The sequence below is a fragment of the Petromyzon marinus genome, chromosome 10 (genome assembly GCF_048934315.1).
Source record: "Petromyzon marinus isolate PM22_M1 ecotype Great Lakes invasive population chromosome 10, UKy_Petmar_22M1.pri1.0, whole genome shotgun sequence".
Lineage (NCBI taxonomy): Eukaryota > Metazoa > Chordata > Hyperoartia > Petromyzontiformes > Petromyzontidae > Petromyzon > Petromyzon marinus.
In genome coordinates this window covers 15,836,275-15,859,802 of record NC_133676.1, presented here as the reverse complement: position 1 = coordinate 15,859,802, position 23,528 = coordinate 15,836,275, and the positions used below count along the sequence as shown (strand labels likewise).

The 23,528-nt window shown below is 44.1% G+C and overlaps 1 protein-coding gene across 2 annotated transcripts; it reads right to left on the bottom strand.

Moving 5' to 3' along the window:
• Positions 1–7,368: 7,368 nt before the first annotated feature.
• On the bottom strand, positions 7,369–23,146 carry LOC116940834 (vesicle-trafficking protein SEC22a-like). 2 transcript variants are annotated; one of them, XM_032951070.2, is made up of 7 exons: positions 22,889–23,146; positions 19,427–19,615; positions 17,557–17,720; positions 16,420–16,596; positions 15,276–15,394; positions 14,458–14,523; positions 7,369–12,804 (listed from the first exon to the last, which is right to left on the bottom strand). In XM_032951070.2, exons 2-7 carry the CDS (start codon positions 19,609–19,611, stop codon positions 12,604–12,606), a joined length of 912 nt encoding a protein of 303 aa, XP_032806961.1. In that variant the 5' UTR covers positions 19,612–19,615; positions 22,889–23,146; the 3' UTR covers positions 7,369–12,603. The 2 variants fall into 2 exon arrangements, with proteins under 2 accessions (XP_032806961.1, XP_032806962.1); XM_032951071.2 differs by lacking the exon at positions 22,889–23,146 and having other exon boundaries at positions 19,375–19,520.
• Between the last annotated feature and the right edge of the window lie 382 nt (positions 23,147–23,528).

The following is a 23,528-nucleotide window of genomic DNA, read 5'->3' as shown; positions in this document are numbered from 1 at the left end:
AAGGTAATACCAACCGCATTTACACTAACCTCTTCTGCTGTAACTTCTAATGCAAAACGAATTCTATCCAGAACTAGTTTAGCTCTTATCTCAGAAAAAATCAGACTTACGCGCACCGAACTAGATCAGTTAGACAAGACACTCTACAAATCACACATTATTTTCGGCAACAACATCCACATCGGATTGGGAACATGTAGACAATATGACTGCCTCTGCAGCTGTCACTATGTCGACCAAATGTAAGGATAACTTGATTTCCAAATTCAACCACCTCTCCAACAAGAAATCGGAACCACACACCAAAAAGCTATACGTTAACAAAGTCATAATTAATTGCAGTAACAGCTCTATTTCTGATGGTCTGAAATCCGTTTTAGCTAAAGGGCTAAACTTTGCAGTCACACCTAGACACATACCAGTTAATATCATTGCCCATGTCGACGTGGCTCTCAAGGGCCTGGGTCACATCGCTGCAGACGTAGAAAGATCTGAAATCACTGCAACCCTAAAAAACGCTAAGATGCCAGCTAGCAACATCAGCAAAGATGAGCGTTTTGAATTATCTCAATTAAAAAAGAGGGATGACATTGTCATCCTCTCAGCCGACAAGGGTAATGCCACTGTCATCATGGACAAAATCGAATATAACAACAAAATTCAGGAACTACTCAACGATGGCAGCTATACAAAAATAAGAAGAGACCCCACCAACAGCCTCGTCACTAAAACCAACAAAATCATTTCTGATTCAACCGCATTAATTGATCAAACCAAACAGTTCTCGTTGAAACCTTCTGCGGCTAGGCCACCAAGGTTATATGACCTTCCAAAGATACATAAAGAAGATACACCCCTTAGTCCCATTGTTTCTACTATCAACTCCCCCACCTACAAACTGGCTCGTTTTTTGTCTGAAATCCTGCGGCCTTTTACTGGAAAAACCACCTTTGTGGTACTAAACTCTACTCACCTGGTATCGACAATCAAGGGTATTTCCCTGTCCCCAGACGACCTGCTTGTCATTTTTGATGTAGTTTCCTTATTCACCAAAGTTCCTGTACCTGACACCATCACAATCATTGAAGACTTGGTTCATCAAGGAATGCATACTGATGTACCCCCCCCCCCCTGGTGAGACACTGCTTAACCAACACATACTTCACCTGGAATGGAACTTTCTACAAACAAACTGAGGGAACCCCAATGGGCTCCCCGCTATCTCCGTTGTAGCCAACGTTTTCATGGAGAAATTTGAGACTGACGCCATCCATACTGCCACTCTACGCCCGACCTTATGGAAGAGGTACGTGGATGACACTTTCGTCATCTGGCCACATGGCCGGCCTGCTCTAGACCAATTCCTCGACCACATCAATTCCATACACCCAGCCATCAGATTTACCATGGAAGTCTAAAAAGATGGCAAGCTACCCTTTTTGGATGTCCTAATTAAAAGGAGACCTGATGGTTCAATGAGCCACTCTGTCTACAGGAAAGCTACCCATACGGATGCTTACTTAAAACCGGATTCCCACCACCATCCATCCCAGAAGAATTCCCTCATCAATACTCTATACCATAGAGCCCAATGCATCTCCGACCAGGAACACATTGCCAGTGAACTCAAGCACGTACACCAAGCTTTCAAGGCTAATGGTTACTCCGACTACACAATCCGCAAAGCCATCACTCCAACCATGAAGAAGGATCCTCTTGAGGAGCCATTCAAAACAATCACTTTACCCTACATTGCGGGGGTCACAAAAAAGATCTCCAAAATCCTGAATAAACACAAGATCCAGGCCCGATTCAACACAGTACATAAAATCCGTGATCTGGTCCCGTCTGTAAAAGATGTGGTTCCAGACATACAGTACCCGGGCGTCTACAAACTAAGTTGCCTCTGTGGTAACAGTTACATTGGAGAAACCAAACGACATGTCTCGGACCGCATCCGTGAACATAAAGCAGACTTGAAACAAGGTAGAACGAACACCTCAGCCGTGGCAGATCACTGTTATAATTCAGTGGGCTCACATGACATTGACTTCTCCAAGACGGAGGTTCTCTGCAAGCCATCCGGCTACCATGAGAGATTCGTTCATGAGGCCATCCACATATACAAACACAGAGACAATTTCAACCGAGAAGATGGATTATGGCTTAGTAATCATTGGAAAGACATGATAAATCATTTCGGTTCTTGATTGATTGTATTCTACGGTGACTTTCAGACCACAGTCCATTCGCTGGCAGTGCCTCTTAGTACCTTTCACACGACGGTCAATGGTATGGTTTATAGCATATTGTATAATAATAAATAGTATAACAGTGTAATGTTTAACATAACTCATAAGGCAATATATAATATCGTAATTGTATAGTGAAAGAACCCAGAAGATAATTAATCTCTTCTATATATTATTTAGATGTTTACGGTATTTCGTATGTCGGTCATGGAAAATTGGGAAACACGTAGATAAGAGAACGTGTTAGGGCATGAATTACATCTCAACGGATTCGAAGGTTATTTATTGTGTTAAAGGTGTAAGCAAATATACGTATCCAAATGCTCGGATGTAACGCAACAGGACGAATTGCCTCTCAGTGTGCGTGCAACTGTGCCGTGTTGAGTGTGCCGCAGCGCTAGTGAATGGCTGGGGTAGTGGATTGCTTTACAGTGCTGGGTGTTTATAAAGGCCACTGTGATACAGCTGCGATCTGACCACCAGCGCGAGCTAACAAGAGCAGCGTTGTTCCCTACACAGCAGCAGGGTGGCAGAGTCGTGAGCGCAAGGATTAGGGGATCATGATTCCGCGCTGCATCTTCCGTCCCTGGGTAACCTCGGATCCAGTGCCGGATGAAGCTAGTGCGGGTCCTGTAGCATATGTTATAAAGGGCCCTAAATATTAAACACACACTTTTTTACTTGCATTGTAAAGTAATTGTATGTTTTAATTTGCTATACAGCCAGATAATACGACAAATCGCTAACCTTAAACACCCAGTCGTTCATAAAAGTTGAAGGCAATATAGTACTGTAGTAATAGAGCAAGTGCAGAATCACTGAACCTGAATTGATAGCTTGGAAGGATTTAGCGTGGGGCCCTTGAAAGCGCGGGGCCCGTAGCTACTACTACATATGTAGTAACTACTTTGGCTACTAGGATAATCCGGCACTGCTTGCATCGCTCTGCGCACAGATGCCCGTTGCGCCACCGAGTATACACGGAGATGAGAAGAGATTGGGAATTATAATGCTGATATCGTTTTTGAAGTAAAAAGGACGCAAGCGGTACTGTAGACATTAAAGTAATAATTTACATTCATGAAGCGCCCTTAACCAATCGTGCTCAGGGCCACAGCCCCAAGTACCTGTCTTGTTAATGTTTAAGAGAATGTCCTAACACGAAAGAACAAAAAAGTTAACCCATTCGCCGATAACACTGCCTTAAATAGAAGTATGTAAGAAACGACGTTTCAGGCAATAATCCAACGTGTTGTGAAGGGCTGAGTTGAGTTTTTTGTTTGTTATTTGTGCTTCTGCACCACTGCCAGTGCAGTGTCACCAAATACGTCAATGCCATTCGAATGAACGACGTTTGAGGCTCAGTAGTTGGAAATATTTTAAAGCAAATATTTATGGCCAATGTTTCTATCGTGTTGGGAGCGGTGTACTTGAGACAATGGAGTGGTTGGTATGTGAGTAAACTGTAGTTAAACGCATGCATCACACTCCCTTACTTGCATGTTTTTTTTTTGTTGGGAACGTCCATATTTGTGATCCACATCAAAATAATACAGTACAAACTCGTGATGGAAAGCGTTACAGAATCATGGGTATGCATGGTTTTTTTTCCCCTTCTGTCTTGGGTCACATTCAAGTAAAACGAATCTACAAGTTCAAATTCCACTTGGGGGGATCAATTCTGCCCATCATTCTTCCAGAATCAAAAAAATGAACAGCTTTTGGGAAAAGCAACAATGGTTATTCTATGGACAGAATTTCTCCCACCACACATGGAATTTCCACCACATACTCAGGCTGAACCTACTCTAAGCTCCAAATGGAGACAGTTTAAATCTACGTTAATTGAAAGATAACATACATTTAGATTTCTATTTATTTATATGAAAACTATGAATTCCAAATGCACAGCCTGGTTTACAATTACATAGTGCATCAAATTACAGCAAACCAAAAAAAGACAATGTCGAAAATGAAAATAAAACGTTTTGGAAAATGTAGCGTTGATACTTTATATGCATAAAAGATCACACCACGAACGATGACTCTTGCAGTCCCACTGATTGTGTAACGGTGGTGGTTTCCTGGATGAAACCTCACCTGCGGCCCCATTGCCGTGTGAAGGACAGGATTGTTTTGTTTAATGTACTCGTTACAAGCCGGTCCGAGTGCTCCGTCTGCCGCTGTTGATCCAAAAATGGCAAGCCAGCCAATTACGAGGCTCAATGCACACTTGAACAACACAGCCGTATTTCCACAGGGAAATAAAGACCAAATTGGCGCTCAACGCCACGCTTAGGCAGCTCGGTATAGACTAACCTGAAAGTGAACGCCTCTCAACGAATGAATGAATGCGCGCATGAATGAATGTAAAAATAGCTCATTGCATGTTGCAAGTAGAAAAATAAAATGTATATTTACAATTGTTATACAAATGTGAATTGGGAGATATGTTGCCAATTTAAGGCTGCAGTGGTAATTGGGCCTCACTTGTTACTCTCAAAGCTGAACTTTGTGCCACTGGGGCTGAGACGGTTGCCTCGTTATCCAAGTGCTGAAGTATTCTGAGTTGAAGTTAAATGAAAAATGGCAGGTTTTTGTTTTTACAGTCACCGAGACGAATGGAAGATCTGGACGTTTTGGACGACTGGTGTTCTTCAGGGAATATGATAGTTTACGATGCAATTCTATTTTTAATACCTGTACAGTACATATATAGCAGTACAACTGGAAACAGGCTTTGGCGGATTTTTATTTAAATTGGCATCATACTCTTCCAAGCTGTACATGCATATTGAGTTATCAAAATTATGCCATGTTTGGATTCAGTTACCTTCCAAACCCCCAGATGTAACATTTTTTGTTTCCCTCTAATTAAAACAAAATAAATAATTCCCACAATACAGTATAGGAAATACTTAAATTGAAAATCTGTTTTTTAAATAAATAAAAAATCACCTTTAACATTTTCATTCAGTGCCCTTAAAAACCTCCGAATGCAAACTTTTGTCAATCTTTTCAGCAAAATGAAAAAAAAATGACAAATCCATCCACCCCTGAAAGTCTGAGTCACAGTTTTACTCTCTGGAAACTCGTATCATTCTCCAAGTTCTGAACTCATGCAGGGCAACCCAAAACACAAATCATATTGACAAAATAGGAACCGCACGTTTTACATGTAGGATGCAGTTATAGTAATAAAAGGTGCAACCTTCGTAACAGCGAGCTCACATCGCTACTGGTGGAAGGGCTTCCACTAGAGCGAGCCCGAGAAAGCCCCTTGAGAGGGCACTTTTGTGGCTGACTCTTCCACACTGGCCAAATGTTTCAAAAGAGGTGGAGGTTAACCACACCTTGCTGCAGCAACCATAACCTGCTGATCGAGTGACAGTGGGTGCATGTATGTTGAACTTCTTTCGCACCGCACACAGCCAACCGTGCTCATCGGAGGTGCGGGGAAGAACAAACTAAACACAAAAAGCAGTTCTAAAGAAATTAGCTTTCAATCTAGATGATGATTTAAAAGTGCATAGCTCCAGTGGCTTCCTAATATCGGAAGGAAGAGCGTTCCAGACGGCCGCAAAAGTGCATCTGAAAGCGTGCGATGAGGTGAACGTCTTTGTATATATGATTGTAACCCATAGATATACTGCTTGATGGCCAGCAGGATTTAATAAGCCTGTCGACTATTTCAACTGTTGCACTGGGAGATGACACATGTGTAATGACAGGGTGACACCTGCCGGCCTGTCGGGGTAATTACGGTTATGGCTGCATTACATAATGTCTTGTTATAAGGGGGGGGGGCGTATCTGGGGTAAAGGACGGAGTCAGTCGAGAAGCTCTGGGAACCAGCCCGAAGGTTCTGGAATGGGGGCGTGGCCAGAGGTGGAGTTTGGCCGCGCTGGGCAGATATAAGGGGGACCAAACAAGAGGTTGGGGCCTGTTCTGCAGGTCCTGGCTGCGTCGCCGCTCGTCATCATCTCGTCTTGGACCACGTGACTGTTCTTCTACAAGCTCATCTCCGTCGCCGCCGCTACGCTAGTCAAACAGCTAGCGTAGTCCTCTTTGGTTCTTTCGGTAAAGTCACATAGAAATAAAATAAATTAAATAGAATACGACATTTCGATTGCAACAAAATAAGTCGTCATCAGGTAGAACTAAATTTAAAAGGCAAAACACAGACACAGAGACACACAGACAGACACACAAGCAGAGAGAGACAATACAGAGACACACAGAGAGACACACACAACTATTGTGTCTCCGTGTCTGTGTTTTCTCTCTCTGAAATTTAGTTCTACCTGATGACGACTGCTTGTGTCGCAATCGAAATGTCGTATTCTATTATTTCATTTACTTTCTTTCTACGTGACTTTACCGAAAGAACCAAAGAGTAATTCCTGCAGTAACGAAAGCTTCAAATCAAGCTAGCGTAGTGTATGATGGAGATGGGCTGCGTGTTCGGATCGCCTATGTGTAGCTGCGTTACGAAGTGTATCGCACCGTGTGCTCTTAATAAATAAGTCTCCTACTCGACGTGTCTCGGAAGGCGCTCAATACACATGTATAACACGTCTATTAGCGATGTATTACTTCAATAGGTACATATTTTGTCTGTTCAGAATGATTGAGAAAACTTTGGGAATAGGATACCAGCACACAATAGCCTGCTCTTCAGAACCAATGTCACAGGATCTTTAAGATTTACTTCGTAACATTCAGCAAGTTTTGGTTACTTTTAACATAAGATAGCTGTTGGAAATACATCATTAAATGATTCAACATTAGTTTAATGGCTTGGAGATTGTTGTCCATGAGAGTATGTAACATCTTCTTGGTTCTTTCGGTAAAGTCACGTAGAATGGAAATAAAATAATAAAAATAAAACAATAAAATAAAATACAATTCTCACTTTTATTATGTTTTATTTTTATTTTATTTCCATTCTACGTGACTTTACCGAAAGGACCAAGAAGATGAATCCCTGCAATCACGAAAGCTTTAAATCGAAAAGTATGTAACATTTTAAAAAGTGACATGGGTATGCGCTCTGCGATTTGTGAAGTTCTGATATGTACGTTATTATTTAATGCAGTTAGCTTACACATACGCGTTAGTATATTATATTTTATTTCACAAAGGCACAGACCCCATAGGAACCAATTCACTGAACATACATGCCAAGTCTGTAACCCTCGGTTAAAAACCACCAAAAATAAAACTGCAGTGAAACCTCACTATAACGTCCACTAGATTGACATACTTTTAATAAATGCATTTTTCCAAAATCCTCGGCACAATCCCATGTTAAACATCTCAAAATAACATATCAATGTGCATTGCATATTAACTTCATTTTTAAGTTCTGGTCATTACGTTTACCGCTCATGTGTATGCCACCTTCGTGCCAGCTTGGTATTGCACCCTATAGAATCGCGGCAGCCTGACAAGCATTAGCTATGATGTCATCATGCAAATAACGCCAGCCAAGCCAGTCCACTTCACACTGCCATGGGGGGGTTGCTTGTGATATCTCAAGTCGCTGGCTAGAATGAAGTTTGTAGTACGAGGAGCGCACCACGAAGCGCGGAGAACGACGCGTGGAGAATGAAGCGTGCCCCATGGATTGGCTGACAGTTTGCATGGCATTGTCATCAAGAGAGGTTGGCAACGTTGCTGATGTATTCATAGATCCATCGAAGACAAATGTAAACGCATGAAAATGTACCACACTATTATATTTATTAGGCTCTAGCCTATTAATAGAAGTCAAAATGGTGAAATTTGTAAAACAATTTTAAAGTGTATTTCTTGTAATTTCAGATTAAAGTATTTTCGTAATAATGTAAAAAAAAGAATAAATACAGCGTATCCACACATAATGTTGTAACGAGATTTCACTGTACATGTATAAGCAAATTGAAAACACTCTGAACTGTTGTGTTCAATTAAGTAAAAATAAATATACAGTATACGTAACCAAAATCATCAGCTCCTTCACTCGAGCACCGAAACAGAGGATTTAAAGCATTGTTTGATAAATTCACCACGCTAATCTCCGTCTCTTAAAAATCTGACAGCTCTAATATAAAGGCAAGACTTAGCGTGTAGCAAGGTGTCTTAGGGGAGTAATTCCTGTAATGGTAGTGAACCAACACTGCTAAAATCCCGTGTTTTAATCCAGAGTTGACAACATGAAGTCACATTTAAAGCGTGACTGCAGTCGAATGTTAAGGCATTATTACACGATCATTGTTTTAAAGTTCCGTTGTTGGGCAGGTGACATCGCGAGTTTGGATGGACGATGGATGAACCATTGTGAAAGTTGCAGTGACAACATCGGCTCGTGTGCAAGGGTACGATCGATTGCGACTTCGCAGGACCACGCGCGATGCAAACGGCGTAGACAGGCTGTCATCATCCAGCAGTGGAATGATCATGGCTGATCATATCACAATACTTTTTCAACTATACATTCTAAAGTTAAACATTACATTTTGTGCCACTTAAAAACGACGCAAGCTAACAAAAAAAACAGACCTCTTATCGTTGTAGAGATAGATCTAATGGGTGTTTCAAGCCGACGGGAATTTTTAGTTTTGTGAACAATAAAAGTTACTTGAAAGCCACAATCAGGAGCACAGTGACAAGTGGTCCTTCCAGTGATGCCATTGCAATGACTGCCATATACAGGGTGCTTCAAAAAAATGTTCACACTTCCGAGGATTTGCAACAACACCACAAGAAATGTGCTGCTGCCTCCGGGGGCTCTGGAGACCACCTGGTGAAGATTCCAGGCCACGTGTCGACAACGATGGCGAACACGTGGGAGAGACTCTGACTTTTTGAAGCCATTTACATCGCATTTGTTATGTTACATTCGAAGCATCCTGTACATTAATAATCGTCATGGTGTGTGGTGGCCTCACTGTTCTTTTTTAAATGTCATTTCGTCACACTGCATTATATTACTACATATTACAGTGGTGTTCCTGAAAGTCACTTTCAAATTCTTTTTCCCATTAACAAATCTTCAAATACCTGTCAAAGAGCCCAGGGCACACAGCCTATGTACTTATCTGGGAAATAACCACAAAAGTGTATGTTTTTTAGATTGTGCCTTCCTTTAATTTTACTCCAGTCATAGATATACGTGCATTTATCCTTGAGATGACTGCACTACAATTGTCTTCATAAAAACGTGACATTTTTACTGAGTGCAATTCTTCAGACTTAGTCATTCAAGGTAAGACACTGCAATTAATACGAAATATGACCAATGATATAGCGATAACTGACGTTACATAATACATTGATATAGCATGGTCAAAGGAACATGGCCAAAGTAAATCACCGCGTAAAAACAAAGTGCGCTTTGGATCTTTTCCCTCTGAACATAACGGAAAGGGTGATTAATTTAGAACATGCTTATTTGGCCATGGCACAGGAGCAAGTATTGCTATAAATGTGTAAACCAGTTTTTTTTCAGCAGGTGGGCCCTCTGACATTCAATGCTGCTCCTGATATGGTCACTTTACAAGCCAGCTATTGTTAGCTCGCTTGAGCCACGTTTAGAAGGTTGACAGTTAAAATCGTGTTTTGGGGTAGACTTAAAATATTCTCCCTCGGGGCTGAATTATATGAATGCGACTTCGTGGGAATTCAACTGTCATTATATTTTTGATAGACTGGACCCCACTCTATGAATGTGGAATTTACACATTCACTGGCTCGGGGCTACAAATGAACATGAGTGGACTATAATGGCTGTTTGGCTAGGGAGAAACTGTGATTTTGGATGATACAGAAAGTATATTAATGTTATTCAAGTATGTGTTTTATATATATAACTTAAATGTTAGGAATTTTCGCTTTTGACATTTTGGTTATGACACTGACATTGAATGGTCCATTCTTGTGAATGATGACACTGCGTTATTATCATTAACTTTAAAGTAGGCAGCATAAGTTAGTAATTTCCTTAACTATTGGGCAGATGTGGCATTGAAAAGATTTATAAAATAACATTCCATAAAAAATATATGAACAAGGAATTCAAATAGAAGACTGAATGTAGAACACTGGGTGGAGTCACATTTGTTTACTTTATGCAAAAAGTTACTCCCTTCCAAGCCTCCACAGATACAATGCAAACATTTGATCAACCAATTATAATCTGGCCAGGTGGCACTGGTTATCACACATATCACATTAAGGTCGTGTCCAAATCTGGTTTAGGGTTTACTCAGCATGAGTACCACTTTGTCAGATATCAATTATGATCACTGTATGAATGGTCCAGAATTTCCACCACTGGCTCAGGGCCACCAATAGAAATGAGTGCCACCCCGTGTTTTTAAGGAGACACTTTCATTTTGAAATGAACTATGATATACTTATGCAAATTATTAAGATGACAAAAGCTAAAATGCAAGTTAAATTCACTCTAAATGAGTCAAGCAAGACAGAAATCCGATGGCACAATAGCTTACCAACCACGTCTATATAGGGCACATTTTATGTTTACTCTAAATCCTTGCCAGGGCCGTCTAAGCTCGTGATCATCTTTTGTGCTGGTGAAATGAACAGCAACTGCTGAGGCTGTATGTCCATGTACGTTAAACATATTTTGCACCGTACGTTGCCAACCATGCTAATCGGAGGTGTGGAATCGCACCTCCGATTAACCATTTGGTGGGAGAGTAGCATTAAGTTATTATTTCAATCTGATTTTAAAATAAACGTAGAGGCTAATTAAATTAAACCCCAATAAAAAAAACTATGGGAACATGTAAAAAATAGCACACAATGTACTCTTCCAAAATATATTAAGTGTTTTTGCTTGGTATGGAAAACATGGAGTTTTAAAGTTGCTCATAATTTTACGTGTAGATACCCATATTCATAATTTGGCTCGATGGATCAGGGGGCCAATGCCTACATTGGTACATTCAGCCAGCACTGTTGAGATCCTGGGTTAAAATCCAAGGAGTCCAGTAATAGGTTTTTACCCTTTTATCTGGCACTAAAACTGACACCTTTATACAAGGGATCATGTTTGCAATAACCACAACACAAGCAGTCAAAATGCAAACAAAAAAAGACAACTCTAATGATATGCACTGTCCTTGAAATTGATTGGTCCACACCCGAGACGGCTTTTCTGAGAGCCTAGTCTCCACTGGTGATTTGACGCCTTTTGGCGTCATCTGGTCCAACACCAGTGGAGACTAGGCTCTAAGAAAAGCTGTCTCGGGTGTGGACCAATCAATTTCAAGGACAGTGCATATCATTATCAGAGTTGTCTTTTTTTGTTTGCATTTTGACTGTTTGTGTTGTGGTTATTGCAAACATGATCCCTTGTATAAAGGTGCCAGTTTTGGTGGCAGATAAAAGGGTAAAAACCTATTACTATATCTTGCTTCTGGCATAGGAAATCCAAGGAGTCCACTCAAGGTTTTGTTGTGCAGCAGATTTGATGTTCTCAGCCATTCATCAATCATTGCACAATATTAGTTGACATTTGTTTTTTTACTAGATATGGTCTGATAATAAAAAGCCATGGTAACCTATTCTCCACAAACCATGAAGTCTTGTTATCTTGTATTAGGTAAGAGGCCTATAGGTACCACAGACAAAATAGTCCCTTCTGTCTCTTCCAGCGTTTTTTTCTCAAATGTCACATTGTTTAGGAATAAAGGTCATTTCATGAACACATTTTATTCGTACCTCGACTCCACTAGAACTGAAGTCCAAATTAAAGCCAAAGTGTTTCATTCATATTTGTTGGGTAGTCCAAAGCTGGTGGTGGAAATTCCACATAATTTGAGCAAGTTTATCTATAGGACAAACACTAATGACTCACCAAGTGGTATGCATTTTACCAAACGCAAAAATATGATGGGCTTGGTACAACCCTGATTGTTATTTTAATTTGAAATCCTCGGACTGCTAGTTGAGTTCTCTATAAGAGTGCTATATGGGTGATTAAAGCACAACTTGGATAGGATATAACATTCAAAATAAACCTATACACTGGAACAGTGGATGTCTGATAGACTCACATCCTCCACAGTAGTGTGGAATTTCCACTACCGGCAAGACTGCCAACACTCATCAGTGCAGAGACAGTGAATTAGCCTTCACCACATGGGAAACAAAAAAAAAACACGTAACAAATGAGCAACTTATACAGATGTCAGCTCCCTAAGTTGTCACTCCGCTAGAAATTCAATTTGGCAGCTTGGATTGTGTGGTAGCCGTTATCCTTGTGGGCACAAGGTGCCGTGTGGAATGGGGGTGCCGTGAGTTGGGTGCGGGCAGGGAGGGGGTGGGGAGAGGCGGTCGGTCACACGTTGTAGTCGGCGCTCTTCCCGGCGGGCTGCCACGCGCACACTTGCGCGGCCCCCATGATCGACGCGCCCACGTGGAAGAGCAGCTGCCAGGCCGTGCGGGTGTCGGCGAGGCGTGCGTTGCACGCGCACACCACGGCGAGTGACGCGAGAGCTTTGGCTTTCCGCCAATGGCACTGGCGCACGAGCAGGGAGCACTGCGGCGGAGGGGGATGAGAGAATAGGAGGGAGGAAGGACACGTGCACGCACAGACATATATAAAAAGTAAAAAACAAAAGGTGTAGCTGCTCATGTCACTGCAGGTAAAATGGGCCTCTCCTAAAGAGAGATCTGGAGAGTGCCTCTGGAGGGTGTTTTTGTCCTTCTCTTCCACACTGGTGAGAAGCCTTAAAAGGGTTTGGGAGTACCCACAACTGTACCCACCGCATGCAAACCTGCCGATGGACTATAGTGTACCCATTTATACTGCTGGGTGGAATGGTGTGGGGGAACCGGCGACATTTGGATTGCGAGTCCAGTGTACCAAGACTTACGCGACAGCAGCTTCCTGCATACACGTACAGCCCTTTGTCAAAGCACTGCTGGACAAAGGCCTTCCCATGCCACGCGGGTCGTCAGGGTTATTTGACCATACGTCACCATCCTGCGGTGAAGGTAGCGAGTACGGATTTGGGGGCACATAAGTGCAGTAGTAAAATACATTTTGCTGCACTGCCCTCTGCTGCCCGCAACGTGGCTCCGCACATACCGACGAAAAGACTAACAAGTAGACGCACACGGGTAGAGAGCGCACGTGCACACACGCATCCACCTTCAACAGACCGGATTTGTATCATTATTATTATCATGATTGTGATTACGCTTGTTAACCCAGGATAGCCTCACCAAGTCTCATGACATATTTTTCAGGAGGATCCTGCAGAGTTTTTGCAGTAGGGGCGATGATTTCTATGTATAACCACAACTGAGTAATTTGTGGGTATTTGTTTTAAAAAAAAAAACGTAGCAAATTTGGTCCAAGACACCGACACATAATGGGCCACTTTTGAGAATGACACCACGGGATGTCCGCGGTATTAATTAATATGGGCAGCCACTTGCATTGAACAGTGAACTTCTCCAACAAGCGCCATACGTCCTACTGCTAGGCCAGGGGTCGGCAACCTGCAGCTCCGCAGCCGCACACGGCTCTTTAAGGACAGCTTCGTGACGTCGTTTAATCAGGACCGCCGTCTCGTATTCGCACACGAAATAGGATTCGAAAACAATGTTTCTTATTGTTTTGGTTGCCGACCCCTTTGCTAAACTATAGCACCGCCTCTGGCATATGTATTTATTGTTCAAAGATCTCTTGTGTGATGTTATAGACTGTAGGAGCAAGTCATGTGAACAAGCACCGATTATTACAGCTGGTACAGCACACTGTCGTACCGACAGTTCTGTTCTTTTACCTGATGAAGGCTACTTGTGTTGAGGCCGAAACGTCGTGAGAATTTTATTGTCTTATTTTATTTTATTCTATTATTTTATTCTCATTCTACGTGACTTTACCGAAAGAGCCAAAGAAGATGAATCCTTGCAGTCACGAAAGCTTTAAATAAAAATGATTTAGCAAGTTCCAAGCATTGTTTCCCGTCTCCCAAATGCTGATGTATGGGCATATCAGGTACTCATTTAAGCCTGAATTCACCTATGGATGTCCAAGACGAGTTCAATACAACTTGCCACCGATGATGCTTCCTGGAATTGAACACCTGTTGCATGAACCTCTGTGACCCCACTCTCCACACTTACACACAAACCTACACATGCATTTATGTACACTCGCATCCACAGGCGTGCACCGTACCTGATAGAAGGATGTGGAACATGCGAGGAAAAACACCATGATGTTAAACGAGCCTTCTCCATCCTCCTGCACAACCGAGGGACAGAGTAAAGGAGGTTGATTTTAACCCCTTGCTACAGCGATATGAATGGGCATCATTGTGCACCGTCAACAGACTAATGTTCAACACATAACCAGGTAGTGATGTATACTTCATCATTAACTCCATCGAATCATGGGCCTTCAATATCAGTGTTTACAGGAGCATTTATTTAAGCAAAGAAAACTATACATTGGCTACAACTTTCCCGAGTCTCATCAGCAGGATGTGGTTGATTAAAACTGCTACTGCGTCGCTGGGCGTTACAGGCAGAGTGCTTTCAATGTACATTGTGGGGTCAAATGCCATATTCAGCTGCACTCAGTCAAAAAAAAAATCTTTCATTAAAAAAAACCTTGGTAGACTGGAGGTACATGGCTAAGGTGTTTAACAGCAGAACAAGAAGTAAACCCATGTCTATGCATTGATTATTTAACATATATTCGTCCTGGGAAGTATTTATTGTGACAATCACATTAGCACCTGCACAAGGCGTGCAGGAAGCAATACATCCGTAAGTAGAGATGGACATCAGGAATTTTTCATCGGCTTTTCAAGGGAGGCCACGGGGGACCCTTGACAATTTGTCATGACAATTTGTATTTAAAAGGAGGAAATTGGTAAACGTGGAAAGGCGGACGGACGATGGTCAGTTTTGATGACGAGATAGCGGGAAACCCTTGAGTGAGAGGAGACGGTGTCTCTTTGTTAGACCCATTGTGAAAGGGTGGTGCCTCACCATGAGCGTGTTCTCGAGGAGGTGGAATCCTCGCACCAGGTTGAGGAGACCGCACACGAAGTTGAGCAGCAATGAGATGGCTCCAGTGACACTAACGGGGCCCAGGTGCGATCGGGGGGCTACCAATGAGAAGACAGGGATAACTGACTCGCACATACACAAGCAGCATGCACAAAACCCTGTAAAAAAGTAATTCACTAACATAGAAACACCACAAACACAGCACACCAGAGCTGAGCCAAGTAACTCATCACTGCCGTGGGTCTTGTTGTTGCCTTTGTATGTCAACGAACTGCACACGACGCTATTTTCAGGTCGAGTTGACCATGAGGAGGCCCAGGACAGGTTCACACACCACTTGCCATTGATACAATTTATTTCTGGAAATCAACACCCAGGTATCCGGGTTTGTGGAACATATTCACTCGCCACTGTGCCGCTACTTCCCAAACACATAGAAACACTTACAACAACCACCGTTCGCCACTAAGTGACGGTGAAATTACCATGGCACTTTGTGCCTAGGTGCTCATTTATTTTTACTTGTTAAAATTTGGACGATGATGGCGGTACACAATTGCATACTGTTTTGAATGACGTCACGGGATTTTAAACGTCCACTGTGAAGAAGCTGTCACGTTTTTAACGGTTAATACACCTGCAGTATTAACCAGGGCGGCTGCCAAGTTCACACCGGGAAAAGCTGCAAAACAAGTGACGAACAAACTACCGCTGGGCCATGTCACCGCCCCAAATACACTCACCTACAAAGACAAAAATATCCCCTGTATAGCCTTAACAGGCTGTTGGGGCAAGTGCTGTTAGTGAGCACCTATGAAGGTTGGTACGGTACACGAGGGGGTTGGTGGCCAGCACAACGTCGGACCGCCTTTGTCTCCCCAAGTGGCACTGTTTTTACACACCGCACCACCAGGTACTTATTTGAGGCTGTGTCGACCTAGGGGAGGCCCAGTACCGGTTCAGATAATCGTCACCGGTGTTGGCCGTGAGCGGGAATCGAACTCGGGTCGCCGGGTTCGTAGCGCAGGGTGCTAACCGCTACACTACCGCTCCCCACACCCACCCACTAACACCTTTACACACACACGGGGACATACACAGGCGTCATACACAGGGGACATACACAGGCTCGTGTGGACCGGCTCTGCACTGGTGGACACCCCTCCGTTGGCGAAGTCTCTCTCCGACAACTGATGCGGTGGCCTCAGGCGCAGCTCGGTCTGCAGCTCGGTGAGGTTGAGACGAACGCTCAGCGACCGAGGGCTGTTGTACCTCTGCTTCGTCTTCTGGATGAAGGTGTCTGCTCGCCAGAGTCCGACATCACTCAGTGTCACCAATGCAAGTTTAATTCACTCCCTGAAGTCGCTGTGCTATGTAATCCTGTAAGAGCCTCAAGTGATTCATTATCATCATTGCAAAAGTTATACACTACGAGTGCAAATATTTTCAAACATGGCAAGTGCCCAAAGTGATTTTTGCCACTACATGGATGCTTTGCTACCTGTGTTGGGAGGGTTCATGATGAAAAGTAGTTCTTGATTGTTAATTACTCCAGGTCATTGGTCCCCATATTTCTGGAGCTGTAGACCACTGTCATTTGAGGCTAAATTCACCTAGAAGGGGCATATGACAGTTTTGGATACCATTTGCAACTGATGTAGCACATGGTTGGGAATTTAACCCACATCTCAGGAATCGTAGCATTGCACAATAACCATTGTAGAGGACTGCACATACAGATCCCCTATACAGTCAGATTGTTGGGTTAAGTGCTGTTAGCGAGCACCTATGAAGATCTCCATGGCATACCAGGGGGTAGGTGGCCACAACCATGCCCGGCCGCTTTTGTCTTCCCAGTGCTAATGTTTACACACCACAGCACGTACTCATTTAAGACGGAATTGACCTAGGGGAGATCCAGGATCAAATACTATATGTCACTGACGTTGACCGTGAGCCAGAAATGATCTCGGGTCGCCGTGTTGGTCGCGCACAACAACAACAACCACCGCCATTCACCACTAAGTGGCGGCACTTGTGCCAGGCTATGTGCACTTTAAAGCCACGTGAAGTGTCGAATGCCCGCTGGCAGGGGATCACGGGAGACCCAGGTGCCATGAGTTGACTGATATGACTGGCCGATGCACCACCTGTGCCCCGGTACTAGTGCAGTACACTAATCACGACACTACCGCTCCCCACACTACCACTGCACCCATAGCTCCTGCCGAGGGATATGGACACGCACGCACACACTCACCGAACTCGATGAGGCAGTAGGGCCGCACGGCGGTCTCGATGCGCGCTCGCTCGTACGTGGACAGGAACTCGCGCTGCAGCTCATCCAGGAAGGAGAAGGCGAGCACGGCCGGGTAGGCGTCCTCGCACACCAGCAGGTACGCCACGCCCAGCGCGCTGATGAAGCTGCACGTGCAAAGATAACGACGACGGCGCGAGGGGCAGTGTTATTATCTTCTTCATTTGTGTTGCTGACAGAAGACCCAGTGGTGGTTCGTCATGAGGGGACGTTGGGGTCTCTCTGGTGAAGAAAAAACACCTCAACAATACTTATTTGCTCCTTAAAAGATAAATATCAGCATAAAGCTCTCTTCCCCGATCACCTTACCCAACCCCACACGGGCTTACGTGCTCTACCGATATATACCCACTGGGCACCCTGGCATAGGCTTATTCAAAACTAATCAATGTTAGTAATGTAGATCTGAGGATAGGGGCTGCTAACAGTTGACTGAAAAGCCTGCAAGATGTAATCAGGTGGGAAGACAGAAGAATGGCACGTTTACTGGAATTTTGCACAATTTCGTGCAAATGATGATGCAAAGCATTGTGATAGGTTAGCAAGGAAGTGAAGAGACATGAATAGAACACGCACACCGATAGATGGAATGTGAGAGACATAACTACAAGATTAACCATGAAAGTACAGGTAAAATAGGCAATGGGAGTCAATAGATTGAGGATGAGATGTAGATGCAAGAGAAGATGAGGCTTGACAATCATTAAGGTGGATCAAACAACTTTGATTGAGTGTGAACTTTTAAGCACCTGCCCCTCATGTGAGAAAAGCAATCCATTTTGGTCATCTCTATTGTAGACCCTGAACCAGTGGTGGGAATTCCATGGTTCCAGTCGGTGGCAGTCTCTAATTAGGACAACCACTGATGACTTCTCACAAAGTGGAAATAATTGTATCGACTGTATAGGGATGATGAACTGAGTCGACTCCCAATCTGATTTTGAACGCACAATGCTCAAGATTGACATGAACGTGACAACAACGCACAGCCTTGTGGATCAGCCTAAAATAATCTGCAGTTCCTGGGGAGGTACACTGTAGTTTTATCTTAGGTTAGCATTAAAATGAATGAGCAAACGTAACCTACTCATACACAGCAATGATACAGAGATAGACAGCTGGAAAAGGGTTTTCTCCTTACTAGGACTTACCAGTTGAGTATAGTCAGCAATGGCCATTGGGTGGCTAAGAGGATAAATAAGCACTTGTTGGGGCACGAAGCCAGCAACTGCTAAGACCTTGGATTTAAATCTGGACAGTGTAGAGTGGTGATGGTCTCAGTCCAATCACCAAAGATTGCATGAAAAAAATAATCTTACATTTGGTTTGCCACTTTAATAAATTAATCGTTTTAATCATGTAATAAACCATATGATATTATTTGGGTCTTTCGGTAAAGCCACATAGATAGAAAAAATAATCAAAATAATAACAATATCACGACGTTTTGATCGCAACACAAGCAATCTTCTATTTTCGTCTGACGACGATTGCTTGTGATAATTTTTTCTACCTACGTGGCTATACCGAAAGACCCAAAAAATATGAATTCCTGCAGTCATGAAAGCTTTAAGTCAAGATTAAACCATATGATGTCAATGGGCTTTTAGTTGATATTAAGATGGCATCTCATTCAGTGGCAAATGTGGGCATGCCGACGAGTGTGGAGCAGTGCATGCTGCATGGACCGAAGTTCTAATCCTGCAAAGAATGAGATAAAGTAAAAAAAAAAGCCTCAATGTCCATGAGCTTTCAGGTGACCTGAAGTAAGGTGGCATCTCATTTGGTGATCCACAGATGGTGCGGGGCATACTGGATACGCTGGGAGGGTGCGGCGCCCAGGGAGCAGCGGTCAGGTAGAGCGGACAAGCGTCGTGACAAGAGCTTGAGGCTACGCTTGCTCGCTTGCAGCGCCGCCGTCGGCTGCTGGTCCGTGGAGGCCGACAGAGGCAGCCCGTCGCGCACACGCACCACCGATGCAAAGAGAACACTCGACATGACCCTGCAGGAGGAGCACAGCGCAAGGGTGGCAGAGTGAGAAAAGACGGCAACACTGCAACTAAAGATGACGAGGCTTGAAGAAAAGTATCCTCCCCGTCGAGGTTCGTCAGTTGAACACATAGGCTTTCGCGACCAATATCATCCATAATACAGGTTTGTTTGGTAGGATCGTGTAAATAAATGTGTCGTTAAACCCTCCACTACCCGACACAGCCAGGGTGGTGGCGGGTTTAACGACGCATTTATATATTTAAGCGATCTTACCCAAAAAAACCCTATATTATGGATATTGGTCGCAAAAGCCTACGTGTTCAACTAACGATGAGGACACGGGTTTTTTTAACATCCGGACGGTACGCTTTGGTTGTTCCACAGTAAAAGAGCGGAGATGAAACCCGGACATAGAACTCCAACTGTCAACAGTTGGAGAGGCTCTTGATTAAAACACACCCCACTGAACGTGCTGTGCCTCTGGTTTGTTGTTTTGTGACCCATGTTTTGGAATGTTATTCATATGCTCAATATTTGTATGCTGTGACGTTGTTTCTATGTTTGAATACCTTGAGCAATGTTTTAAAACGTAGGCTTTCGCGACCAATATCATCCATCATACTTTTTTTTTTGGGTTAGATCGCGTAAATATATAAATGTGTCGTGAAACCCGCCACCATCCGACACAGCAAATTAGTAAGGTTTGTCACGTAAACAGAACATGCCAATTCGTTACGAGTACATCACACCGGTGTATTGGATAGCAAAGCCACAACATTTACAATCTCAGTACGACGTTTCGCCAGTAATTATAACTAGCTTCATCAGGCGTCGTACTGAGATTGTAAATGTTATGGATTTGCTCTCAAACACTAGTAACGAATTGGCATGTTCTGTTTACGTGACAAACCTTACTAAGGGGCTGGATTTAACGACACATTGATATATTGACACATTGATATACTTACACAATCTAACCCAAAAAACCTGTGTTGTGGACCTTGAGTAATGTTTGTGTTTAAATTGTTAATTTCAATATTTGTCATATTCGAACTTTGATTAAAAAAAAAACATTTTGTATGTTCTCTTTGTAAGTTATTCATTATTAGCATGTCCTTCCTGGCTGCAAACTGGAATAAATGTTCACCTGTTTCATTCCTCACCATAATTTCAAGCTTACCAATAATTCTCAACTCTGCAACGTTCACAAATGTTTGCAATAAAGTTCCCATTACACTCTACGACTTCTCACGTGGCAAACGTGAGGTGCAGAACAGAAAATACATATTTTAGTCTGGTCTTAAGATTATTGGTTTTCACCATGTTGAAATGTTTTATCCTTCTTAAGAAGCTTAATCTCATTATATTAGTCTACTTCTTTTCATCACTTGTTGTTGGGAGAATATATTTGGATAATCTTTTAACTTGTAGTGATTAGAGACGTAACGTAAGCACATTACCTGCTATGACATACTGGAAGAGATATATATGGAGGACATTGGCAAAGAAATGGCACGAAATCTGAAGATCGCGAAAAGTGGGGAGCTGCAGACTTCTCTTAATGTTCGACGGCTTGTGCACCAGATCTTATTTATTCACGATGTACTTACAAAAAAATCCGCAGACTACCTACTGGATCTCCTCTCTGTTTCAAAGAACAAATTTGACCTCAGGTCTTCGCTCATTTACCAGCTTCACATTCCTTATTGCCGTACAAAAACCGAAGGGCCTTTGCTATTGATGCCCCCAGGGTCTGGAGTGCTATTGCCAATAAACTGCAACTTGAATCACTACCTATGAGATCTTCACTCAAAACTGCTCTCGAGGAGTTGTACACCCCTAGCTGCCACTGCTATTCAGTGGCCTAAAATATGGCTCTAGGGTTTGGTGTTACATGTTATTTATATAGTTTATTGTTAAAAATTCGGTCACAGTCCCTCTGATCACTGTTACATTGCATTTATGGCTTTTATTTTGGTGATTTCGAAAAGTTTTTTTGGTTTGGCCATGTTTTTGTTTATTGTTATTATTTGCACATGGCGTTGGTGTACGGTGCTATTTCAGGAATATTTTGATGTTTTTTTCCTGGATTTTCTGTTTGCAGTCACATAATCACTTTAAGATGTTTTATTGTTCATGTGTTTTGTTTGTTGTTTGTTGCGGTTGCACCCGATTCAAGAGCCGAATGGCTCACAGGGCTATACCAAATACATGGAACTATGAACTTGGCATTGCACTGCAAAGATTATCATGACTGGCTACGTACGGTGCGATAGAAGTTTAACATTATATTGTTTTACCAGGTAAGGCCCATTGAGATATACGGCTCCTTTTCAGAAGCGACCTGGCCACAAGTGATAGCTCAACAAAGCGGCTAATCATGTGGAAATATATAGCAAATACCCTTAAATGCATGTTTTCTAAATGTGGAGGGGAAAAGGCGACCACAGGGAGAACGTGCAATCTTCAAAGACACAACAGGAGTGGTCAGGGTGTGGATCGAACCCAGGCACGTACTCCTGTACACCAGGCGAGGTAGTTAACATCTCGGCACGTCCATGAGTAGAGAACACGCACACACACACAGGTCAAAGGCACCCTCATTGCGTGTAAAGCGAAGCAGTGGGACTTGAGCTGGGCACGTCGATGTCAAGGGTTGATGGCCAAGGCCAAGGGGTGGGGGGAATCGGCAAGCAAAAAAAATAACAAGAAACATTTTTTTCTTCGTCGCGAATTCAGTAACAAAATAAAGCTCTAAATGTTTCAATGCGCTGGTGTGGTGAATACGTAGACGGTGGTGGTCCTTGCAAATATTTTTTTTAAAAAAAAGTCACGAAGCAGTAGTCCCTTAAAGACCCCCTGGTCAAGACGCACGAGCCGAGGGGGAGCCTCAGCCGCATGCGGCAACACTGAGGGACGACCGAAGGCGAGTCGTCGTGACATCGGGGAAGGCATACCATCGAGCAGCGGAGTGAGCATGGCCGAGTCGGTCGTTGCGTTACCGCTGCGCCACTGTGGACGCAACAAACGACGCCGTCCACGGCACGAAGCGCCATACACATTCGGCCGTCAACGCTGCGAAGGCGTTTCACAGCGTTCACCTAATGTCGTTATCGTTTTTGTTATTTTTTTTTATTTTAAAAGACGAGAGACACGAACACCCTCTGGCCCGCCCTGGCCGTGCCGCGATCATGTAACCCGCTCCGCAGTGTGTGTGTGTGATGTCGACGGGGCCTGCACACACGGAAGGCCGCAGCCGCCACGGCGCCAGCGTCTTCCTCACCTCGCACACAAAGTGAACCGCTTCGCCTCACGCGGGGTCAGACGCCGCGAAGGTGCACAGCGACTCGCACGGAGGAGGAGGTGGTGATGGTGATGGTGGTGGGGAGAATTGTGTTTGGTTGTTGTTGTTGTTGCCGCTGTTGTCGTTGTTGTAGTGCAACCCCAAAGAGTTCGAGGGCCGCGTCAAACAAAAAAAAATCCCTCGCTGAGGCAGCGCGGTGGCCAGGGGCGGTTAGTGGAGCGCCGAGAGCCTCGATCCACGGTGGCCCGGTAGGGGGGGTGGTGGGGGGGGATGGTGGGGGGGTGGCCCGGTAGGGGGGGTGGTGGGGGGGGATGGTGGGGGGGTGGCCCGGTAGGGGATGGTGGGGGGGTGGCCCGGTAGGGGGGGGTAGGGGGGATGGTGGGGGGGTGGCCCGGTAGGGGGGGGTGGTGGGGGGGGATGGTGGGGGGGGGTGGCCTGGTAGGGGGGGTGGTGGGGGGATGGCCCGGTAGGGGGAGGGGATGGTGGGGGGGTGGCCCGGTTAGGGGGGGGTGGTGGGGGGGGATGGTGGGGGGGTGGCCCGGTAGGGGGGGGTGGTGGGGGGGGATGGTGGGGGGGTGGCCCGGTAGGGGGAGGGGATGGTGGGGGGGTGGCCCGGTTA